Raw genomic sequence first — 20691 nt, 5'->3', positions numbered from 1 at the left:
CCGGGTGTTGGCCCTGTGTGCCTCGGTCGTATGCAGTCCTGATTGTGGCGCTCACCTGCACGGCGCCAAACACGCATACGACCATCATTGGCACCAAGGCAGAAGCGACTCTCATCGCTGAAGACGACACGTCTCCATTCGTCCCTCCATTCACGCCTGTCGCGACACCACTGGAGGCGGGCTGCACGATGTTGGGGCGTGAGCGGAAGACGGCCTAACGGTGTGCGGGACCGTAGCCCAGCTTCATGGAGACGGTTGCGAATGGTCCTCGCCGATACCCCAAGAGCAACAGTGTCCCTAATTTGCTGGGAAGTGGCGGTGCGGTCCCCTACGGCACTGCGTAGGATCCTACGGTCTTGGCATGCATCCGTGCGTCGCTGCGGTCCGGCCCCAGGTCGATGGGCACGTGCACCTTCCGCCGACCACTGGCGACAACATCGATGTACTGTGGAGACCTCACGCCCCACGTGTTGAGCAATTCGGCGGTACGTCCACCCGGCCTCCCGCATGCCCACTATACGCCCTCGCTCAAAGTCCGTCAGCTGCACATACGGTTCACGTCCACGCTGTCGCGGCATGCTACCAGTGTTAAAGACTGCGATGGAGCTCCGTATGCCACGGCAAACTGGCTGACACTGACGGTGGCGGTGCACAAATGCTGCGCAGCTAGCGCCATTCGACGGCCAATACCGCGGTTCCTGGTGTGTCCGCTGTGCCGTGCGTGTGATCATTGCTTGTACAGCCTTCTCGCAGTGTCCGGAGCAAGTATGGTGGGTCTGACACACCGGTGTCAATGTGTTCTTTTTTCCATTTCCAGGAGTGTATTTAGTTTTTCCTGACACAATGTGTTTTCATTAGAGAATTGGTGCTTCCCTCTGAGAAATAAACATGCCTCAGAAAAATAATGTTATGTATTGTCTCATTTGAAATGCAACTGCATTTACTATTTCTACGTATAACTAAACAAAGTTCAAGTTTCAGAACAGCGTAAAAAAAAGAAATTCTGCTCAAAATGACATCAAGTTTGAATGGAATATCGTCGTAGAAGGGGGAAACATTATGGGGTGGAGGGGGTGGGGGAAAAAAAAACATTCTGAAAATTTTTCCACTAAATGGCACTGTAAGCATCATAATGTTAATGGGTTCAGCTACAAATGACAGATGAATTGCAATATGATGGCTATTGCATGAGTTGCACATCAAACAATTTGTGCTGTGCAGCATGCATGACTGCACAAGTTCAGTATTCAACAGTTGTGGCACTGTTAGATAAGTAAGACCATCCACCACAGCACGGCCATACTACATCGGATGGGAAAAATCCATTTTTGATTGTCCTGAGGCCAAAAGCCTCATAAAAAGCAACAATGAAATCAGTTTTTAATTGTCGTGAGACTGGTGCAAGATGTGTTCAGTATGCTGACCACTATTTTTAGCCAAAAGTTGAAATCAGGAAACAGCATCTTCCACAACAGATTGATGTATGTCAGGGGTCATAAGTGTGTTGCACAATGCATGCCTTCAATTCAGATACAATTGTAACTGGAACACTGAACACAGCCAGAAGTCACATGGATTAAGATCAAGTGATATGCTTGGCCAAGCTGTAGGGAAATGATTGCTGATCATTCTGGAATTTCCAAAATGCCTCTGGAGCAGCTGCTTCACTGCCTGTGCAATGTTTGAAGGAGAGCCATCTTTCATAAAAATGATCCTACCCACATATCCCTGCTGTTGAAGGGTCAGAATGACATTGATACGCAGTTGACTCTCACAGCATTTACCAGTGACAGTACGGGTAACAGGACTCATCATCTCAAAAAGAAATATCCTTGAAAAAAATATGACCCTGCAACAAACAACACTGTCTCTCTGTACCACAAAGCCACCTTTGCAGAATGAAGTGGTACCAGTTGATGTAAATGCATATTTTCCGTTGCTCATATTCTGCAATTCTGTGTGGTGACATGTCCTTTGAGATAGCAATGGGCTTCATCTGTCCACAGAAAGGCCTATGGCCATTCATTGTCCACTTCCACGAGAGCAAGAAATTCCAGAGAAAACATTTGTCTTGCTGGCCAGTCAACACAAAGCAACTCCTGAACATGGGTTGTTTTTATGGATACCAATGCAGAATGTTTTGTAGAGTTTTATGCACCATGCTTAGAGGCATGTCTAGAGTTTTGGCAATTCATTGTGTCTACATGTTTGAACACAACCGCTGGATCTCTCCTGCAGTGCTATAGCCACATGTTCTACTGATGCTGTACCAATTGTTTTTCTTCCTCTGCTGCACTGCACTTTAAAAGAGCCTCTCTTTTCAAATTTCATAATCATTTTTCTAGGCCCTTGGCAGACATCTGACCAACACATTTTTTCATACCTTTCAGTGTCTGGAACTTCTGCAGATCTACTGACAGTAGAACTTTAACAATAGTAGGTGATCATGCACTGAGACAGTCATACTGACTGCAAACTGAGGAAGAGCTGTGGATGCTGTGTCTTTTATTTTGTATATTCTACAACTTACAATGCCAGCTAGTGGTAAAACTTTCATTAAATTTCTTTTGTTTCCGTAACAGTTACCCCTTCTTTGATAAAACTCCATTCAAATTTTATGTTATTTGACATAATTCTGAGCAGTGCATGGCATTTTGAAACTGGTACTTTAATTAAAATCACCCTGCATATTTCTTAACTACTCCCACTGCATGATAAATTGTGTAAATGAGATGTGTGCCATGGTTAATGGCTGTACATAAACGTCACAATGAACAATCTATCTTACAGAGATCTTACATGATAATATGTGAGAGAATACACAGTGGTCCATAAGATGACTTTCATGGGATTATCCAATTGCCACCATAAAGGGTTTCTTTTGAAATATTTTTTCTCTCATTAGTTCACGCATGAATTACTGTGATGCGTGTCCAGGTTTGAATGTGTTCCTAATTTATGCTCCTATTATTAATTATTTTAATTTTGCAAAATCATTTTCTTGTGACTGTTGAGTTAAAATAAGTCTTCGCTTGCCCTCTGTTTCAGGAATCATACCCAGTCCTTCCTGAAAAAGACAGTACTCATTTGAATTTCATCAATACCGTGCCATGTAGAATTGAAATTGTTAATCCTTTCAATGGTTTACAAATAGTTAATGGATCTTCAAACTTTGTGTTTAAGAATGTGAACATAAAAAATATAACTGCTTATGACTTCATGGTTTTTGCTCCATCTGACTGTAGTCACTTGTTGATTACTGAACAACAGCTATACATTAATGTGTTAACCTCTGAACAACAGGTAAGTTTAAATATTTGCATATGTATTGACATACGGTAAAAATCTGTCTCAACATTTCTGTGTTACAGGTAGAGGAGATAATTATATGTGCAGTAAATTCTCAGCTAATGGCCTACGTTACACAGTTTGAAGATCTGAACAAAACTCTGAGTGGAAAATCTAAAATTAGGTACAGTTCAGAATATATGGATCTTCAGTATCGTATGATAAAAGTAAGTTCTAATCTAACAGTCTGGTATTACTTTTAGTTTATTACTGCTAGAAAACAAATAATATTTACTACTAACCAAATGAAACATCTGTGTCTAGTAGACTTAAATTGAATTTGTGGATATTAAAGTCCGTTGCTTTAGGAACTTTCCCTCACTTTTCCTCTAGGGTTTGAAGAATACTTAGAATGCAAAAATTAACAGTCAGTATTCAATCTTGCATTGTAATGAACTGAACACAGTAGGTGTAGATTGGTCAGTAAGAACATTCAGGCATGTTTTTTATTGATGGTATCTTCCAGGGAGCTACCTTTCAACTGAGATTACTTGGTGGATTTTAGAAGGTTATTTTAAATTAAGAAATATATATATGGGACAGACTATCGATAGAATGCCAAACTGCTGTTATTCCATAACAATTGCACTAAAACTATTGAATCCTGCTTGATTTCAATGTTAGATAGAAGTGTGTGTAAAAAACTTGAGGCAAAAATATAAAGCATGCAAATATCAAGAAATATTACTCTGTATTGATGTTCAACTATATCTACATCTACATCTGTATTCTGCATTCAAACATATTGTTAAGTGACCACATATTTCACTTCTTCGTATTAAGCTGATGAAAGATGGTCTTGGAGAAAAGTTATTTAGATAAGCAGCATACAAAAAGAACTTCTCACTGTGTGCATATTTTTTTGATCTATATACAGATGTGAGGAGAGAAATGTGAGCACAGAGCATCACCAATACGTAAAGGCGATGGAGTATCTCCACCTGCAATGGAGGAGTTGCTTATAGTTTGGCATCACAGCGTGGAGTTGTCATGGGAATTCTCAGAACAAGAGAGGTTGGTGATAATGACCACATTCTGAAACAAATGAAGAATGTCCTGTAATCTGTCACTTACGTCTGTGGTAACACAGTAAGTGCTTCTGTCATAAGCTTGGGTATGAAAAGTAGTTGAATAGCGATCTGTATACCTGACATTGTAATTGTTTTATGGGAGAAGAAAAATACAGAAGAGTTTATTAAGACTGGTTACATGATTTCATAGCCATCAGGCATATATGTAAGCTCTCTTACAGTCCTCGACTCTTTGCAGGTGGGAAAGGAGTTACAGGATAGAATTAGTGGCACTGCATAGCAGGTCCAGAGCATCAAGAAACTACAAGAAGGTGACCATAAGACAACAATCAAAGTAAAAGTGATCAGAAAAGCATCAGGGTGACAGATCGCTAGTGAAGTTGTTGACTCGGTTACAACATGTAAGTTGTGTAAACACTTCATTTTGGTACCCAAGGTGGTGGACATGGATAAGGGGCACTGAAATAAGAGAGCTTTTGGGATAATAAAAAGATTTTTTAAAAAAATAATGGAAGAATATATCACAATGTCTAGAGCAGCCAAATTAAACAATGAAGAAGATAGACGTGAGCACACATTGTAGTGTTGTGCAATGTAATTAAAATATTTAAGAGAAAATTATTTAGTTTTATGCAGTGTAAAACATGTAAGTGAATTATCACAGAAAAGGGATAAATGAGATTAATTGACCATAGCAACCAAGTACAACTAGAAGAAATATTTACATGTTGAAATTACCGTTGGCACGAGTCAACAAATATTACCTTGAAGAAATATTTACAAGTTGAAATTAGCATCGGGATGAGTCAACAAATATTACCTTGAGGAAATGGAAGATTTTGATGTGCTGATTCCAAACTTATGAGTGTATTCACAATTTATGATAGCACTGATGTTAGTCAATACAATGACAGGACAGATTTGCTTTGCAGCACAGTGATTGGTGAGCTGACTGTGGCAACAGCTACCCAGCAGCTCAGTGAGACATCACTGCGCCCATGCAACACATCAGCAGTTTGGTGCAGCTAGCAGTGATACTGATTAGGTAAACTGTAATCAGCAGAAAACTGAAATACTATTGGTAGTAGTTTCTTGTGTGGAAGGTGATAGAAACATATGTTGCAAATTGTAAGCAGCTGTGTTAGAACGTAATCTTATTAGTGAAGGTGTCTATATTCCACTTGAAAATTGCTAACAGAGACATTGATGGACAGGAATTATCACAGGCAATGATAGATGACATGAAACACAGTACATACATAATAGAGGTGGAGCGGTACATTTATAATGAAAAATGCTACATTTTTCACCACATGGGGCACCAGGATAACGAACATAAATAACATTCATGGATACACAGGTCAGGCTCCCAACATAAAGGTCAATATTGGACTCTCATTAAGGAATTTACCCTCCTCATGTACTAAGTACATTTTGCACCCATTGTTCATGCTGGCTACCAAACTGATGAGGAGTCCTTGGGGGGATACGTTCAACACATCTCACAAGGCGATTTTCATTTCCTGCGCAGTTAGGGGATGGGGTGTTCATTGAGAATTATGTCCGCCATGAGCATCCCAGGTGTGCTTTATGGGGTTTAGGTCTGTGGAATACGCAGGCCACTCCATAAGTTCAATAGTTCCACTTCCCATTGTGCCGACACCTCAACAGTCCTTTGTGGATGGCATTGTTGTCCATAAACAGAAAATTGGGTCCCACCTCACCCCTAAACTGATGGACACGATCCAGAATAATCTCACTGCCATACTGCTGTGCCGTAATGCTACCTCATGCAAAGATATGTAACAGTGTTCAGCCATTGTGTGTAATGCCTACACACACCATAATGCCTTGGCCATATCAATGGCATTCATGAACATTCTGTGGTGTGTAACATCCCCCCCACCCCCCCACCCTCCCCCTGCTATATCCGTGAGTACTCGGATACTGGTGCACACATCATAAAAATGGGAGATAATGATGAAAACACAAAAACACAAACTGGGAAGACTTCCTGTGTATAGGACATCAAAACCCATGCCAGAGTTGAGCAACAGGGCCAACTGGATGTGTCAATGGGTCAAGTACAAGTCACAATCCAAATTGAGACCAAAGAGGAAACCCAGTACCAAAGCAAAGTTATCGATGAGTAGTCAGTACTACGGTAGAGATAGTAACAAATGCAATCAGATGGGGGTGTGGCAGTATATATGCTGGCTGCAAGAGACACTATTGGCTGGTGTAACCACATGGTAAAATGGTGGCTCACTCACTAGCAAGTGCAGTGCTACGACAACACTGCTCTCTATAATCCATTGAGGTTCATTTGCTGCAGCGGGCATTCAACTTCCGTGCAGCCCAATACCAGACTCTTGATGCTAACCAGTAGATAGAATCACTTGCCACAGTGAAGTGTGATTCTTTGGAGAACATAACTCTGGACCAGTATTGCTGACCCTAACCAACAGGTTCTCTGCACCAGCGAAATCATTCTCAAGGATGGCATGGTTGAAGTTGCTTGCATTTAATAGGCTTCCATTCATACACACATGTCCAATTTAATTGCTGAAAAATGGTTCTTGCAGCCACATGTGTACTGGTAGTGATTGCAAGGTCTGCAGCGATCTGCATAGGGGTGAAGTGTCTGTTGCTTTTCACCACTAGGGCTGTATATCAATCCTCTTGTGTGTAGTGTCAGTCTGCGGTCATCAGCCTGCTTCTGCATGGCATTTCCTCCATCAGTAGCCTTTTTTAAATGTGAGATGACACTTTTGGATACACTCATTACTGTAGACACAGTAGTGACATTTTGACTGACTTTGAGCCATCCAACCACTCATCCATGATATTAAGCACTAAAATGATGTCTTGCAGTCATGTTGTCATACACATGGAATGTTGCACTAATTGGTTCCTAACAATTTTTGTCAAATATTATATTACATGAACTGTTGAATGTATATGGATCATTCATGCACAGGCTTTGCTTCAGTTGACACGTTCTGTCCCCTACATTTTCTTTTACTATCATTTGTTGGGTGTTTCATAGCACTTGTATGTTGTACCATAGCAACTGAGAGTTGTTCATTAGCAAGTGTCAGCTGTTCCTTGGCAGTTACTGAATGCTAATCTCCACATACAGTATGGACAGCAGTCTGTCAGAAGTAATAAAGAAATTGAAAGGACTGTCAAATAGTGTGGCTTTAGCCACTAAAAAAGAGCCATGTCATACTGTGAAAGCCAATAAAGATATATTGTCAACAAGTACCACAATTTTAAAAACATGAAGGGAAGAGTTAGTTACAAAATTAGAGTATTCAAATGAGAAAATTTCCAATAGAAAAACAACCTTAGAAAAATTACCCAAGGAATTGCAGCTTTAAATAGAAAATCGATCAATTTAGTCAGGAAGGAGGTTGTAATACAGCAAGATGTAGAACAGTTTAAGGAGGTAGATGGTAAAACAAAACATACAGGCACTACCCACGTGGGAGTTTGAAAGCATTACTAGTCAAATCTCAGACTTGTGAAATTGAGTGGATGCATTAGAATGAAGTAGACAAAATGTTGAAATAACTAGTGCTCTGAATACTTTAAATAATTGGAGAAGCATCTGCAAGCATTAGTAGAATGAAAGGTGCAAGAAAAAGTAGATTCCACTAGAGCTACACCTAATTCAGTGGACAATACTGTTGAACATGATAATGAATTTCAGATTTCAGAAGTTATGGGAACTGCAACAAAATACACAGCTGGTACTTAGAAATAAGATCACTGTATCTAACTGTGGGTTATCAAATGATTTGATAGAAGAATTGTAGATAGGAAATGGCATGAATTGGTCAAAACAATTTTCAAAATTTAGACGAGATGGTGAGATACATCTGACCTATTTCTTAAGAGTATTTCCTTGTTTTCTACCCAAGAGATGAGAAGATTCCAAGAAAATAGATTTTACTCTGAGTCATTTAGTAGTTGATGTAGCAGAATTGAGAACTGGTCATTCTGAAGAATTTGAATCTAAAGAAAGGAGAGATTTGACTCAAGGAGAGAATCAGAATAATGAAGGCAATCAATCTTATGTATAAAAGATACAGTACTGAAGGGATCAAAACAAGAAATAATCAAATGAATAATAATTCATAGGTATTTGCACCCAGTAACGCAAATACCATTGGCACTATAGTAAAAAATAATATATCTTTCCCTAAAGAAAGGAATGGAAGAGGTAATTACTCTGTAAAAGTAATGGAAAACGGGCAACATCACTGAGTATTGGTCAGAATCCGGGATGTAACGCCATAATCATAGGACCATATACTGAGAGGTTAATAGTTTTCACACTTACTATTCTCTCAAGGGAGTGGTTATTGGAAGAAAATAAGGTGGTAGCAAAAGAACACAGAACCAATAGTAATAGCAAATGTGTGAGGAAAATGTATAGACATTTAGATAGACTCAACTATCCCAGGAATTTTTGGAAACACTTAGAAATAAGAATGTTGTTGTTGTGGTCTTCAGTTCAGAGACTGGTTTGATGTAGCTCTCCAAGCTTCTTCCTTTCTGAGTAACTGCTGCAACATTCATCCTTCTGAATCTGTTTAGTTTATTCATGCCTTGGTCTCCCTCTATGATTTTAACCCTCCAAGCTTCCATCCAATACTAAATTGGTGATCCCTTGATGCCTCAGAATGTGTCCTACCAACTGATCCCTTCTTTTAGTCAGGTTGTGCCACATCCTCTTCTCCCCAGTTCTATTCAGTACCTCCTCATTAGTTATGTGATCTATCTAATCTTCAGCATTCTTCTGTAGCACCACATTTTGAAAGCTTCTATTCTCTTCTTGTCTAAACTATGCTTCACTTCCATACATGGCTACGCTGCATACAAATACTTTCAGAAAAGACTTCTTGAGACTTAAATCTATACTCGATGTTAACATATTTCTCTTCTTCAAAATTTTTTTCCTTGTTATAGCCAGTCTACATTTTATATCCCCTCTACTTCAACCAATCATCAGTTATTTTGCTCCCCAAATAGCAAACTCATCTACTACTTTAAATGTCTCATTTCCTAATCTAATCCCTTCAGCATCACCTGATTTAATTCGACTACATTCCATTATCCTCATTGTGCTTTTGTTGATGCTCCTCTTATATCCTCTTTTCAATACACCATCTATTCCGTTTAACTGCTCTTCCAGTACCTTTGCTGTCTCTGACAGAATTACAATGTCATCAGCAAACCTCAAAGTTCCTACTTCTTGTCCATGGATTTTAATTCCTACTCCAAATTTTTCTTTTGTACCCTTTACTGCTTGCTTAATATACAAATTGAGTAACATCCCAGATAGGCTATAATCCTGTCTCACTCGCTTCCCAACCACAGCTTCCCTTTCATGCCCCTCTACTGCCATCTGGTTTCTGTATAAATTGTAAATAGCCTTTCACTCCCTGTATTTGACCCCTGTCACCTTCAGAATTTGAAAGAGAGTGTTCCAGTCAACATTGTCAAAAGTTTTCTCTAAGTCTACAAATGCTAGAAATGATTCCTTAATCTGTCTTCTAAGATAAGTTGTAGGGTCAGTATTGCCTCACATATTCCGACATTTCTATGGAATCGAAACTGATCTTCCCCAAGGTCAGCTTCTAACAGTTTTTTCATTTGTCTTTAAAGAATTCATGTCAGTATTTTGCAGCTGTGACTTATTAAACTGATAGTTCAGTAATTTTCATACCTGTTGACACCTTTCTTTAGGATTGGGATTATTATATTCTTCTTGAAGTCTGAGGGTATTTCACCTGTCTCATACATCTTGCTCACCAGATGGTAGAGTTTTTATTGGGGCTGGCTCTGCCAAGGTATCAGTAGTTCTAATGGAATGTTGTCTACTCCGGGGGCCTTGTTTTGACTTAGGTCTTTCAGTGCTCTGTCGAATTCTTCACACAGTACCGTATCTCCCATTTCATCTCCATCTATGTCCTCTTCCATAATATTGCCCTCAAGTACATCGCCCTTGTATAGATCTTCTACATACTCCTTCTACCTTTCTGCTTCCCCTTCTTTGCTTAGAACTTGTTTTCTATCTCAGCTCTTGATATTTGTACAAGTGGTTCTCTTTCCACCAAAGGTCTCTTTACTTTTCCTGTAGGCAGTATCTATCTTACCCCTAGTGATATATGCTTCTACATTCTTACATTTGTCTCTAGCCATCCCTGCTTAGCCTTTTGCATTTCCTGCAAACCTCAATTTTGAGACGTTTGTATTTCTTTTCACCTGCTTCATTTACAGCATTTCTGTATTTTCTCCTTTCATCAGTGAAATTCAATATCTCTTCTGTTATCCAAGGATTTCTACTAGCCCTCATCTTTTTACCTATTTGATCCTCTGCTACCATCACTATTTCATCTCTCAAAGCTACCCATTCTTCTTCTACTGTATTTCTTTCCCCCATTCTAGTCAATCGTTCCCTAATGCTCTTACTGAAACTCTCTACAACCTTCGGTTCTTTCATTTTATTCAGGTCCCATCTCCTTAACTGCCCACCTTTTTGCAGTTTCTTCAGTTTTAGTCTGCAGTTCATAAGCAATAAATTGTGGTCAGAGTCCACTTCTGCCCCTGGAAATGTCTTACAATTTAAAACCTGGTTCCTAAATCTCTGTCTTTCCATTATATAATCTATCTGAAATCTTCCAGTGTCTCCAGGCCTTTTCCACATATACAACCTTCTTTCATGATTCTTAAACCAAGTGTTAGCTATGATTAAGTTATGCTCTGTGCAAAATTCTACCAGATGGCTTCCCATTTCATTCCTTACCCCAATTTCATATTGACCAACTACTTTTCCTTCTTTTCCTTTTTCTACTATCGAATTCCATTCCCCCATGACTATTAAATTTCCGTCTCCCTTCAGTATCTGAATAATCTCTTTTATCTCATCATACATTTCTTCAATCTCTTCATCATCTGTGGAGGTAGTGGGCATATAAACTTGTATTACTGTGGTACCATAAAAATACTTACCCCTATTACCCATGACTGGAGTCTATATTGTAGGAATAACTGGAAGTAAAAGGAAGTTGATAAGAAAAGAAATGTAGCTACCCATTGATATAAATAATTCTAAGTTCATTCAAATTCTGTTATTTGTTCCAAATGTGAATTTACAAATACTATTAGGCATTGATTGTTTATTGAAATATAAAGTAAAAATAGACTCCAAAGTTAAAGTATGCTACTGGAACAGTGCAGATTCTAAATATGTAGTACCATTTAAGATAAATCATCTAGTAAATAGCTCTAATGCATAACTAAATAAAATCCATTTAGTTGTTGCTGATGAGGTTATGAGCAAAGAGGAATAAAAAATGGGTTATGATGATGAATTATGTGAACAGATAAGGATTAAAGTCTACAAATCTAACCTGCTAATTAAATATCAAAGGCATGATTTGAATAACATCTTGTGGAAGTACAGTAGTGTGTTTTGATAAATCAGGAGTGAATGGTGTGTACATCTGTGAATTTAAAATAAAAGGCAGTGAACCATTCTTTGCAACCTATATCCTATTCCAGTAAGTTTAAACTTGCATTAAATGAAGAAATGAACAAAATGGTAGAAAATAACTTAACAGAAAAAAAGTTTAAGTATGTATAACAACCCCTTACTAGCAGTAAAGGAAGCTACAGGAGGTGTGCTCTTGGTGTTAGATGCACGAACACTTAATAGGGATTTAGAACCAGAAAGAGATAGACTTATGTACATGATGAATTACTAACTAAGTTTGAGCAAGGGAAGTATTTTAGCTCAATGGATTTGACTATCAGGTGGTAGAAGGTAAAATTACAGGAGAATTTACAAAAATATATAGCATTTTTGTTTGATTGCAAGTCATATTGGTTTAGGGCATTGCCCTTCGGATTAAGTCTGCCAGTCTCAGTATTCATGGGAATCCACAAAAATGTACAGCATTTTTGTTTGATGGCAAAACATGTCAGTTTAGGATATTGCCCTGCAGACTGGATAGAGTATTGGCCATTGTACTCAATGACAGTCTCAGTAGTCATGCAAGCATTACATGAAGCTTTAGATAAAGAGTTATTACAAGAGTTAATTATCTATGTAGATGATGTTTTATTAGTGCACAAGATATGGGAGGAACATTTTATTTTGTTAACTGAAACTTTACACAAGTGCATGATAAAGGAATTACAAATAATTTATCACTCTTTTCCAGGGTTGGCTTGATTTTACCATCACTACATATGGGGTCAGCCCATGGGTGATTATTGTCATTATTAAAACAAAAAGGCAAATGTGTTTGGAGGCTTTTCAGAACATTAAGGAGACTTTAGTGGACGCACCCATATTAAAATACTCTCTGATGAACAAAGTATTTAAAATACCAACAGATGCTTCTGAATATGGTGCAGCTTGTGAACTGTGAATAGTATCTCAAGATAGGTGAAAGTAACATCATAGCCTCCAGTAGTAGATGTCTAAGTAAACATGAACTCAACTATACTGAGTAAATAAACATGCAAGAGTTTCAAAGGCTAATTTGGGGTTCTAAGATCATCATATATACAGATTATTGAGCTTTAGCTTTTCCTGTGGAGAGAAGGTTGTTACATAGCTGATTAATGCAATGGGGCTTATTCCTTCAGGAACTTCAGATAGAAACTGAATACATAAAAAGTTCAGAAAATAAAGTACCAGATACATTTTCACAACTTCCATTAGCAATGAGAGTTAATTCTTAGCACTAAGTTATACTAAGGAACTACAGAGGCTTTTTTGAGTCATCAGTTTTCTGACTGGTTTGATGCAGCCTGCCATGAATTCATCTCCTGTGCCAACCTTTTCATCTCAGAGTAGCCCTTGCAACCTACGTTCTCAATTATGTGCTGGATGTATTCCAATCTCTACAGTTTTTGCCCTCTACATCTCACTCTAGTACCACGGAAGTCATTCCCTGATGTCTTAACAGATGTCCTGTCATCCTGTCCCTTCTATTTGTCAGTATTTTCCATATATTCTTTACCCTATCAGTCCAGGTAATTTTCAGTATTCTTACTATGATGGAACAGATGGATTTGCTGTGGTTTGCTTCAGCTACCATCTGTGATTGATAAGTTTTCACTGTTTCAGATCTGTAAATTACTGTTATAAATCTTGTGAACGAACTTCCTTTTCTTCTGGACTTTGATTCTTGCTTGGTGATGCTGAAATGTTATATCACAATGGTTACTTCAAGCTACTAAATATACATTGAACTCTCATTCACAATTCTGTGTATTTAAAGACATCAAGTCTTACAATGACAGTTCCCAATGATTGTAAGTCAAAGTAGTTGAACCAAACACTAACACATTCTAATACATAACATCTGACCCTTCGGACAAATTAAAGTTCCCTTTAACACACAAAAAAATTCATTTGTTTTGGGTCCCCGGTGACAATGTTGGTTGCCCACATACTGCGAGCCATCTGTGACACTGCCAACTTGAAGTGCCAAAGTATACACATCACCTTGTACAACAAGTGATAATCAATAATCACTGCTAACTGCACCATGCTGGTACTGCTTTATGTGGACAGAGCGATATCTCACTGAGCTGCAGTGTGGCCATTACTGTAGTCAGCTGACTAGCTGCTGTCCTGCAAAGTGAATCTGTGCTGCCAACACATTGGTTGACTGCTGTCAATGCCGTTAGTAGTTGCAGCAGCATTCTTAGGTTCAAAATCAGTGCCTAAAATCTTCCATTTGATTGATGTAATAGTTCTTGACTCACATGTTGAAGGTTATTTCAACATGTAAATATTTAATGTAGTTGACCTGGTTGTTATGGTCAACTATTCTGGTTTTTCCTTTCTGTTGTGATAATAAATAAGTATTCTAATTACATTGAGTGGCACTACAGCATGTGCCCACCTCCTATCTACCTTTTTGTTTACTTGGACTGGTCTAGGCAGCTTTATATTCTTCCATTATTACTTAAAAATTCTCTTTATTATTACAAAAGCTCTTGTATCTGTGTCCTTGACCTTGGGACCCAAAATGAAATATTTATGCCTCAAGTTATGGCTTGTAATTCAGCCAACAACTTCACTAAATGTATGTCATCCGGATGCTTTTTGTGATCACTTTAACCTTGACTGTTGTCTTATGGTCACCTTCTTGTAGTTACTTGATATCTTGGAACTGCAAGGGAGTACCACTAATTATACCATGTGACTTCTTTTCCATCTGCAGAGGGTTGAAGACTGTAGCAGAATTCACATCTAGGTCAACTATCTATGAAATCATGTAATCTCTCATAATAAACTCTTCTGTATTTTGCGTCTCTCATGAAACAGTTAAAATGCTATTTGACTACTTTTATGTAGCCAACCTTGTAACAGAAGCTCTCAGAATGTTATCACAGAAGTAGGTGAAAAACTACAGAACATTCCTTGTTTGTTACTGTTTGTGGCCATTGTAACCAGCCCCTCATATTCTGTGAATTTCCACACCCTCCAGGTTGTGATGCCAAACCATAAGTGACCCCTCCCTCACTGGTGGAGGCACACCATTGCTAATGTGCCTTGTTGATGCTCTGTGCTCTTGTTTCTCCCCTCACATCTCTACACAGATAAAAAAAAATGTGTGCACAGTCGGAAGTTCTTTCTATACACTATTTATCTTAATAATTTTTCTTTATGACCATCTTTCATCAGTTTAATAGGAAGAAGAGAAGTGTCTGGTTACATAACATGTTCCACTACAGCTTCGGGGCATGGAATAGAAAAGATTGTAATAGTGACGATGAGGTGATGATTAAGAAATGTAGCATGCATTTTGACAGATCCCTGCTGTGGTAGACTGAGTGTGCAGACAAGTGTTGTCTGCTTACAATTCCTGTAAATGTACTGTATATGAATTAGTTCTGTGTTGAGATAAAAAAAGGTTCAGATTGCATATAATGTATGAATATGTAGTTGATGGCTTTCAGCTGAGATGTCCTTTTTAGAATGACATTCCAGCTAGTATGGGGGACAATGTAGTGGTGAAGAAGTCAACAGCTATGAGATATGTATGGTTATTCTGACATTGGTTTACACTGCAGAGAGTCAGAAGTAATAAGCAACAGTGACCAAACTCTTTACATAATCAACCAACATAGAACAGAACATTTCATTCTGGCTCAGTTTTGTGACACAACAGAGTAACTCAACATTCTGGTGAACTTCATGACAGAATGCAGAATACTTCTGTACTACTTTGCTCTAGAGAAATAAAGCTGAATTAAGAAGAAAGTCACAAATTTGAAGGAAGGTTTCATTTAAAGATATCATTGTTATCCTTAGCAACCAGTTCCACAACTGCAATTGCTGCAGTGTACAACCAAATTCTGGTACTACAGTGGAAGAATTTTTTAAGAAGAATTAATTTGTTGATGAGACTGTATTAAATTCATCCATTTCTGCAGCTCATCAACTGACAACATCTACAGCTTTCACTGGGTCACATAATCTAGCATCAATCAGTATCATGACACTGTGAGCTATATAAGAAATTGTTTGAGCTGTACTCACTCCAAACTGATTTCTGTCTTGTTGATTGTCATAGTGGTGTGTGTCAAGGTGTAATTATGAGTGGTTTGACAAAGAAAATACTGTTTTTTCCCCTTTGATGAAGGTGTCTGCATAGGCATACATTTATTGGTCGACAGTATAAAATTATAAGTATATATAAGCATAAATGTATTCTTGTGGTCAATATATGCCAGTAGTGATGAGAGCAATTTTTTTAAGATCGAGAGCCATTTGTTTAAGATTTTGGGAGTTCAATTAAAGGCTGATTTAAAAGCTGACCGGATGTCTCAAACTGATAAACTGAGTACTAAGCTAAATATCAATCTCATTGCTAAACATACATCTCAATTGAAGGATAAATTCTAAAATAAATACAAATGTTGCTGCTTTAAGTACTAAAATAGATATAAATGTTAACTTCTACCATCAAAGTCCAGGAGATGAACTAATTATTAGAATAGACACTCAGGGTGGTGATGTTGAACAGGCTATTCCAGAGATAAATACGAAGTTAGATGTTACTAACATGAGAGTGCAGAAACAAATTATGGAATCTCGTCAGAAAACAATAAAGATAAATAATAAGATCTCTAAATTTCAAAGGACATTATCTACCTTAACATAGGAGTTACTTTCTGAGGTAATTAAACAATGTGGTATGATAAAAAATTAAGTTAGTGAGCAGTTTAGAGAAGTAAATAATGATTTAAAACAGTGAAAGATTCTGCTAAACATAAATCTGTGAAATGCGTAGCCAAATCACAGACACAGCTGCCTGATTAAATGAGGCAGAGCAGTCACTTTGGTGCAGCTGGATATTGTGATACCCTCACTGAGTGCCACATATTCTTCTTATGCGGCCTTCTCTTGAGGAGGTTGGTGGTTCACAAACGCAGCTCTGGATGTGATGTTATGGCATGGAAGTATCTTCTGATGTGCAATTGTACCATCCCTGAACGTCCTTCATCCATGAATACCTTTGTCCTCCATATTTATACATATGCACGTATTATTGATCTGAATATGAAATCAGAGCAGATCTCAGACATTAATGTCAGTTGTAATGTTCCAAAACAAGACACAGCTACAAGCCAAGTGGAAGTTTTTTGGTCCCCCTTGGTAACATTGGAGAAGAGTAATAGTGTTCCCATTGAACTGAAGGTTCACCCCATGTGGAACTAGATATTAACATGCCTCTTTCCCCATAAATTGTATCTAATAAGTTAATTTGGGATAAATTATCTGATTTTGATGCAAAATTTCAATTGAACTAGTGGGACACACATGTGACAGAATTTTGCCAATGGTTTCAAAAGGGTTGTGTGTATTTGAGTTGTCTACTAACTTTTGGCATTAATTTATATGACCTAATTAATTCACATGATCTGTTTGGTATTTTTGTAAGAGTAAGTATAAATGACACATTGTGTTAACACTTAGCACAAGAATCACTTACAAAAAGAGTAGAGGTAAATTAAACTGTACATTCATTTTTGAACTCTATGCTATGTGAGATAGTGAAATTAAATATTTAAGTAAATAAAACAGAAACTGAAAAGGCATGTTTGAAGTTGAAATAAGGCAGCCTCATGCCAATGTTAAGCATACAGAAGTTTCTGGGTCAACTAGGCAGGGTAATGACCATTGGGTTCTCAGTTAGCTGCTATATTATTTCTCGATTTGATTTCCATACAGCAACTATCCTTTTCATAATGTTGTCATTATTCCATACTGGATATTCCAGTGTTTGATGATTTGATATACTGAGCACATTAGCATTCATGCCACACTTATTTTGTGATTGTGAGAGCTGCATAATTGTAAAGTGGTAAACATGATGATAATCATATGCAATACCTTATTAGTAATACTTTATCCCAGCACATGTCTATGTTATTTTGGAAGCTATGAAGGTTACTTGAGAGAATATAAATAGTAATATCTGTGATTACTATTTCTAATTATGGTAACTTAATAAGGAGTGCGAAAAGTAGCATATTTATAACAGAAATGCTCAAATGATGACCACTAAGTAAGTCTGCTTACCCCCTCCACCCCCCCCCCCTTTTTCACCCACCCCTCCTAGCCATTAGCATTTTTCTTTGGCAGGCTAATTAAACAGCTAAAAATTACAAGTAAAACTGCAAATGACAGCAATTCAAGCAAAGCAATTCACAAATCTCGCTGCATTTTGCTTCCGACAGATTAAGAATTTTAGAAAGATAGGGGGATATATATATTAAGAATGCAAAGACAAGAAGTAACGAGAGTCTGTCTAGACACAATGAACCCATGTTGAGAGTACAGAAGGTTAGAAATCTTACAAAACAAGATATTTATGAAAGCATATCAAAATAACAAAGTAGTTATGATTTATTTTTATTAACAAAAATTCTATATCATTGGTAAGAGCACAAAAGTATACTAATACAAGCAAATGATATGAAGGCTTAATGTAAAGGTGTGTTCGAAAATAACAAGTCTCTTGTCTTATTGTTGCATTGTTGGTTGGTTGGTGTGTGTGTGGGGGGGGGGGGAGGGGGAGGGAGGGGGGGGGAAAGGGGGGGTGAGGGCGGACCAAACAGTGAGGTAATCAATCCCATAGGATTAGGGACGGATGGGAAGGATAGTGGCTTCTGCCCTTTCAAAGGAACCATCCTGGCATTTGCCTGATGAGATTTAGGGAAAACATGGGAAACCGAAATCAAGATGGCCAGACACAGATTTGGACCGTTGTCCCCCAGAATGTGAGTCTAGTGTGCTAAAAACTGCACCACCTCACTCAGTTTGTTGCATGGTCCTGAAAGTCCTCTGTGATATGGAAATGATATCCTTTCAACATAGTTTTAAGTTTGTAAAACACAAAAAAAGTCTGCTGGGGAATGGAAGAGATGTGGCACAATGGGAATATTATGTTTTGCTAGATAACTGCAGACAAGGAGTGACATATGAACCAGCATTGTCATGAGGCAACATCCAAGTCTGGTTTTTCCACAGTTCAGGCTCTTTCGGCACACAGCATTGCAATCGTGCTAAATTTTGTTGCTAGACTTCCTTGTTTATTCTAACCCAATGGTACAAACACCTGATGGACAGCACATTTGCAGTCATAAAACACAAACACAACCAAACAACGAATATCACTTTGATCTTTGACCAACTCATGCATGCTTTTTCTGAATAAGGAGACCCTTTGCCCACCCGCTATGACAGTTGTGTCTCTGAAAATGTTCTGCCAAGTTTACAGCAAAATTTCCCACAAACACATTTTTTAAGCTCTTTCATTCTCAAATTGTCACTAATTTGACAAACAAATTTTACACCTACTCACTTCAGTGGCTCTAGCTCAGTGATTAGTGGTCACAGTGAAACAAGGCTAACAGCAGTTTGTTGTCTAAACTTCCTGCTACGTATATTCATCATGCGCTTTCTCTGCTGGTTGATGTGCTATTTCAAAAGCTTGGTTTCTTTTTGAAAATGTCATATATAGTAACTGATATGCTAAACTCCAGCTTATATCCTGGTGACATCAAGATAGTTAAAACTGCTTAATACAGTAGTGGCCGCACGGGCTATCCGAGCGGTCTGAGGCATCTTGTCACAGTCCGCGTGGCTTCCCCCATACGAGGTTCGAATCATTAGCGTGAGTTAGTTTAAGTTAGATTAAGTAATGTGTAAGCTTACATCTACATCTACATCTACATTCATACTCCGCAAGCCACCCAACAGTGTGTGGCGGAGGGCACCTTACGTGCCACTGTCATTACCTCCCTTTCCTGTTCCAGTCGCGTATGGTTCACGGGAAGAACGACTGTCTGAAAGCCTCCGTGCGCACTCTAATCTCTCTAATTTTACATTCGTGATCTCCTCGGGAGGTATAAGTAGGGGGAAGCAATATACTCGATACCTCATCCAGAAACGCACCCTCTCGAAACCTGGCGAGCAAGCTACACCGCGATGCAGAGCGCCTCTCTTGCAGAGTCTGCCACAAGAGTTTATTAAACATCTCCGTAATGCTATCACGGTTACCAAATAACCCTGTGACGAAACGCGCCGCTCTTCTTTGGATCTTCTCTATCTCCTCCATCAACCCGATCTGGTACGGATCCCACACTGATGAGCAATACTCAAGTATAGGTCGAACGAGTGTTTTGTAAGCCACCTCCTTTGTTGCTGGACTACATTTTCTAAGCACTCTCCCAATGAATCTCAACCTGGTACCCGCATTACCAACAATTAATTTTATATGATCATTCCACTTCAAATCGTTCCGCACGCTTACTCCCAGATATTTTACAGAAGTAACTGCTACCAGTGTTTGTTCCGCTATCATATAATCATACAATAAAGGATTCTTCTTTCTATGTATTCGCAATACATTACATTTGTCTATGTTAAGGGACAGTTGCCACTCCCTGCACCAAGTGCCTATCCGCTGCAGATCTTCCTGCATTTCGCTACAATTTTCTAATGCTGCAACTTCTCTGTATACTACAGCATCATCCGCGAAAAGCCGCATGGAACTTCCGACACTATCTACTAGGTCATTTATATATATTGTGAAAAGCAGTGGTCCCATAACACTCCCCTGTGGCACGCCAGAGGTTACCTTAACGTCTGTAGACGTCTCTCCATTGATAACAACATGCTGTGTTCTGTTTGCTAAAAACTCTTCAATCCAGCCACACAGCTGGTCTGATATTCCGTCAAGAAAAATAGCATCTACCTGGGAGC

General features: G+C 38.5%; 1 protein-coding gene across 1 annotated transcript in view; it reads left to right on the top strand.

The window, feature by feature from the left end:
* The window catches only part of LOC126260366 (solute carrier family 15 member 2-like), a 276933-nt gene that overhangs the window by 176399 nt on the left and 79843 nt on the right, over positions 1 to 20691 (top strand). Inside the window, exons 9-11 of the mRNA XM_049957694.1 lie at positions 3049 to 3303; positions 3372 to 3515; positions 12617 to 12822. Of these exons, the coding sequence (XP_049813651.1) occupies positions 3049 to 3303; positions 3372 to 3515; positions 12617 to 12822 (605 nt within the window). The remainder of the gene's footprint in view (positions 1 to 3048; positions 3304 to 3371; positions 3516 to 12616; positions 12823 to 20691) is intronic.

Source organism: Schistocerca nitens, chromosome 5, assembly GCF_023898315.1.
Source record: "Schistocerca nitens isolate TAMUIC-IGC-003100 chromosome 5, iqSchNite1.1, whole genome shotgun sequence".
NCBI classification, from domain to species: domain Eukaryota; kingdom Metazoa; phylum Arthropoda; class Insecta; order Orthoptera; family Acrididae; genus Schistocerca; species Schistocerca nitens.
This window is presented reverse-complemented; position numbering and strand designations above follow the sequence as displayed.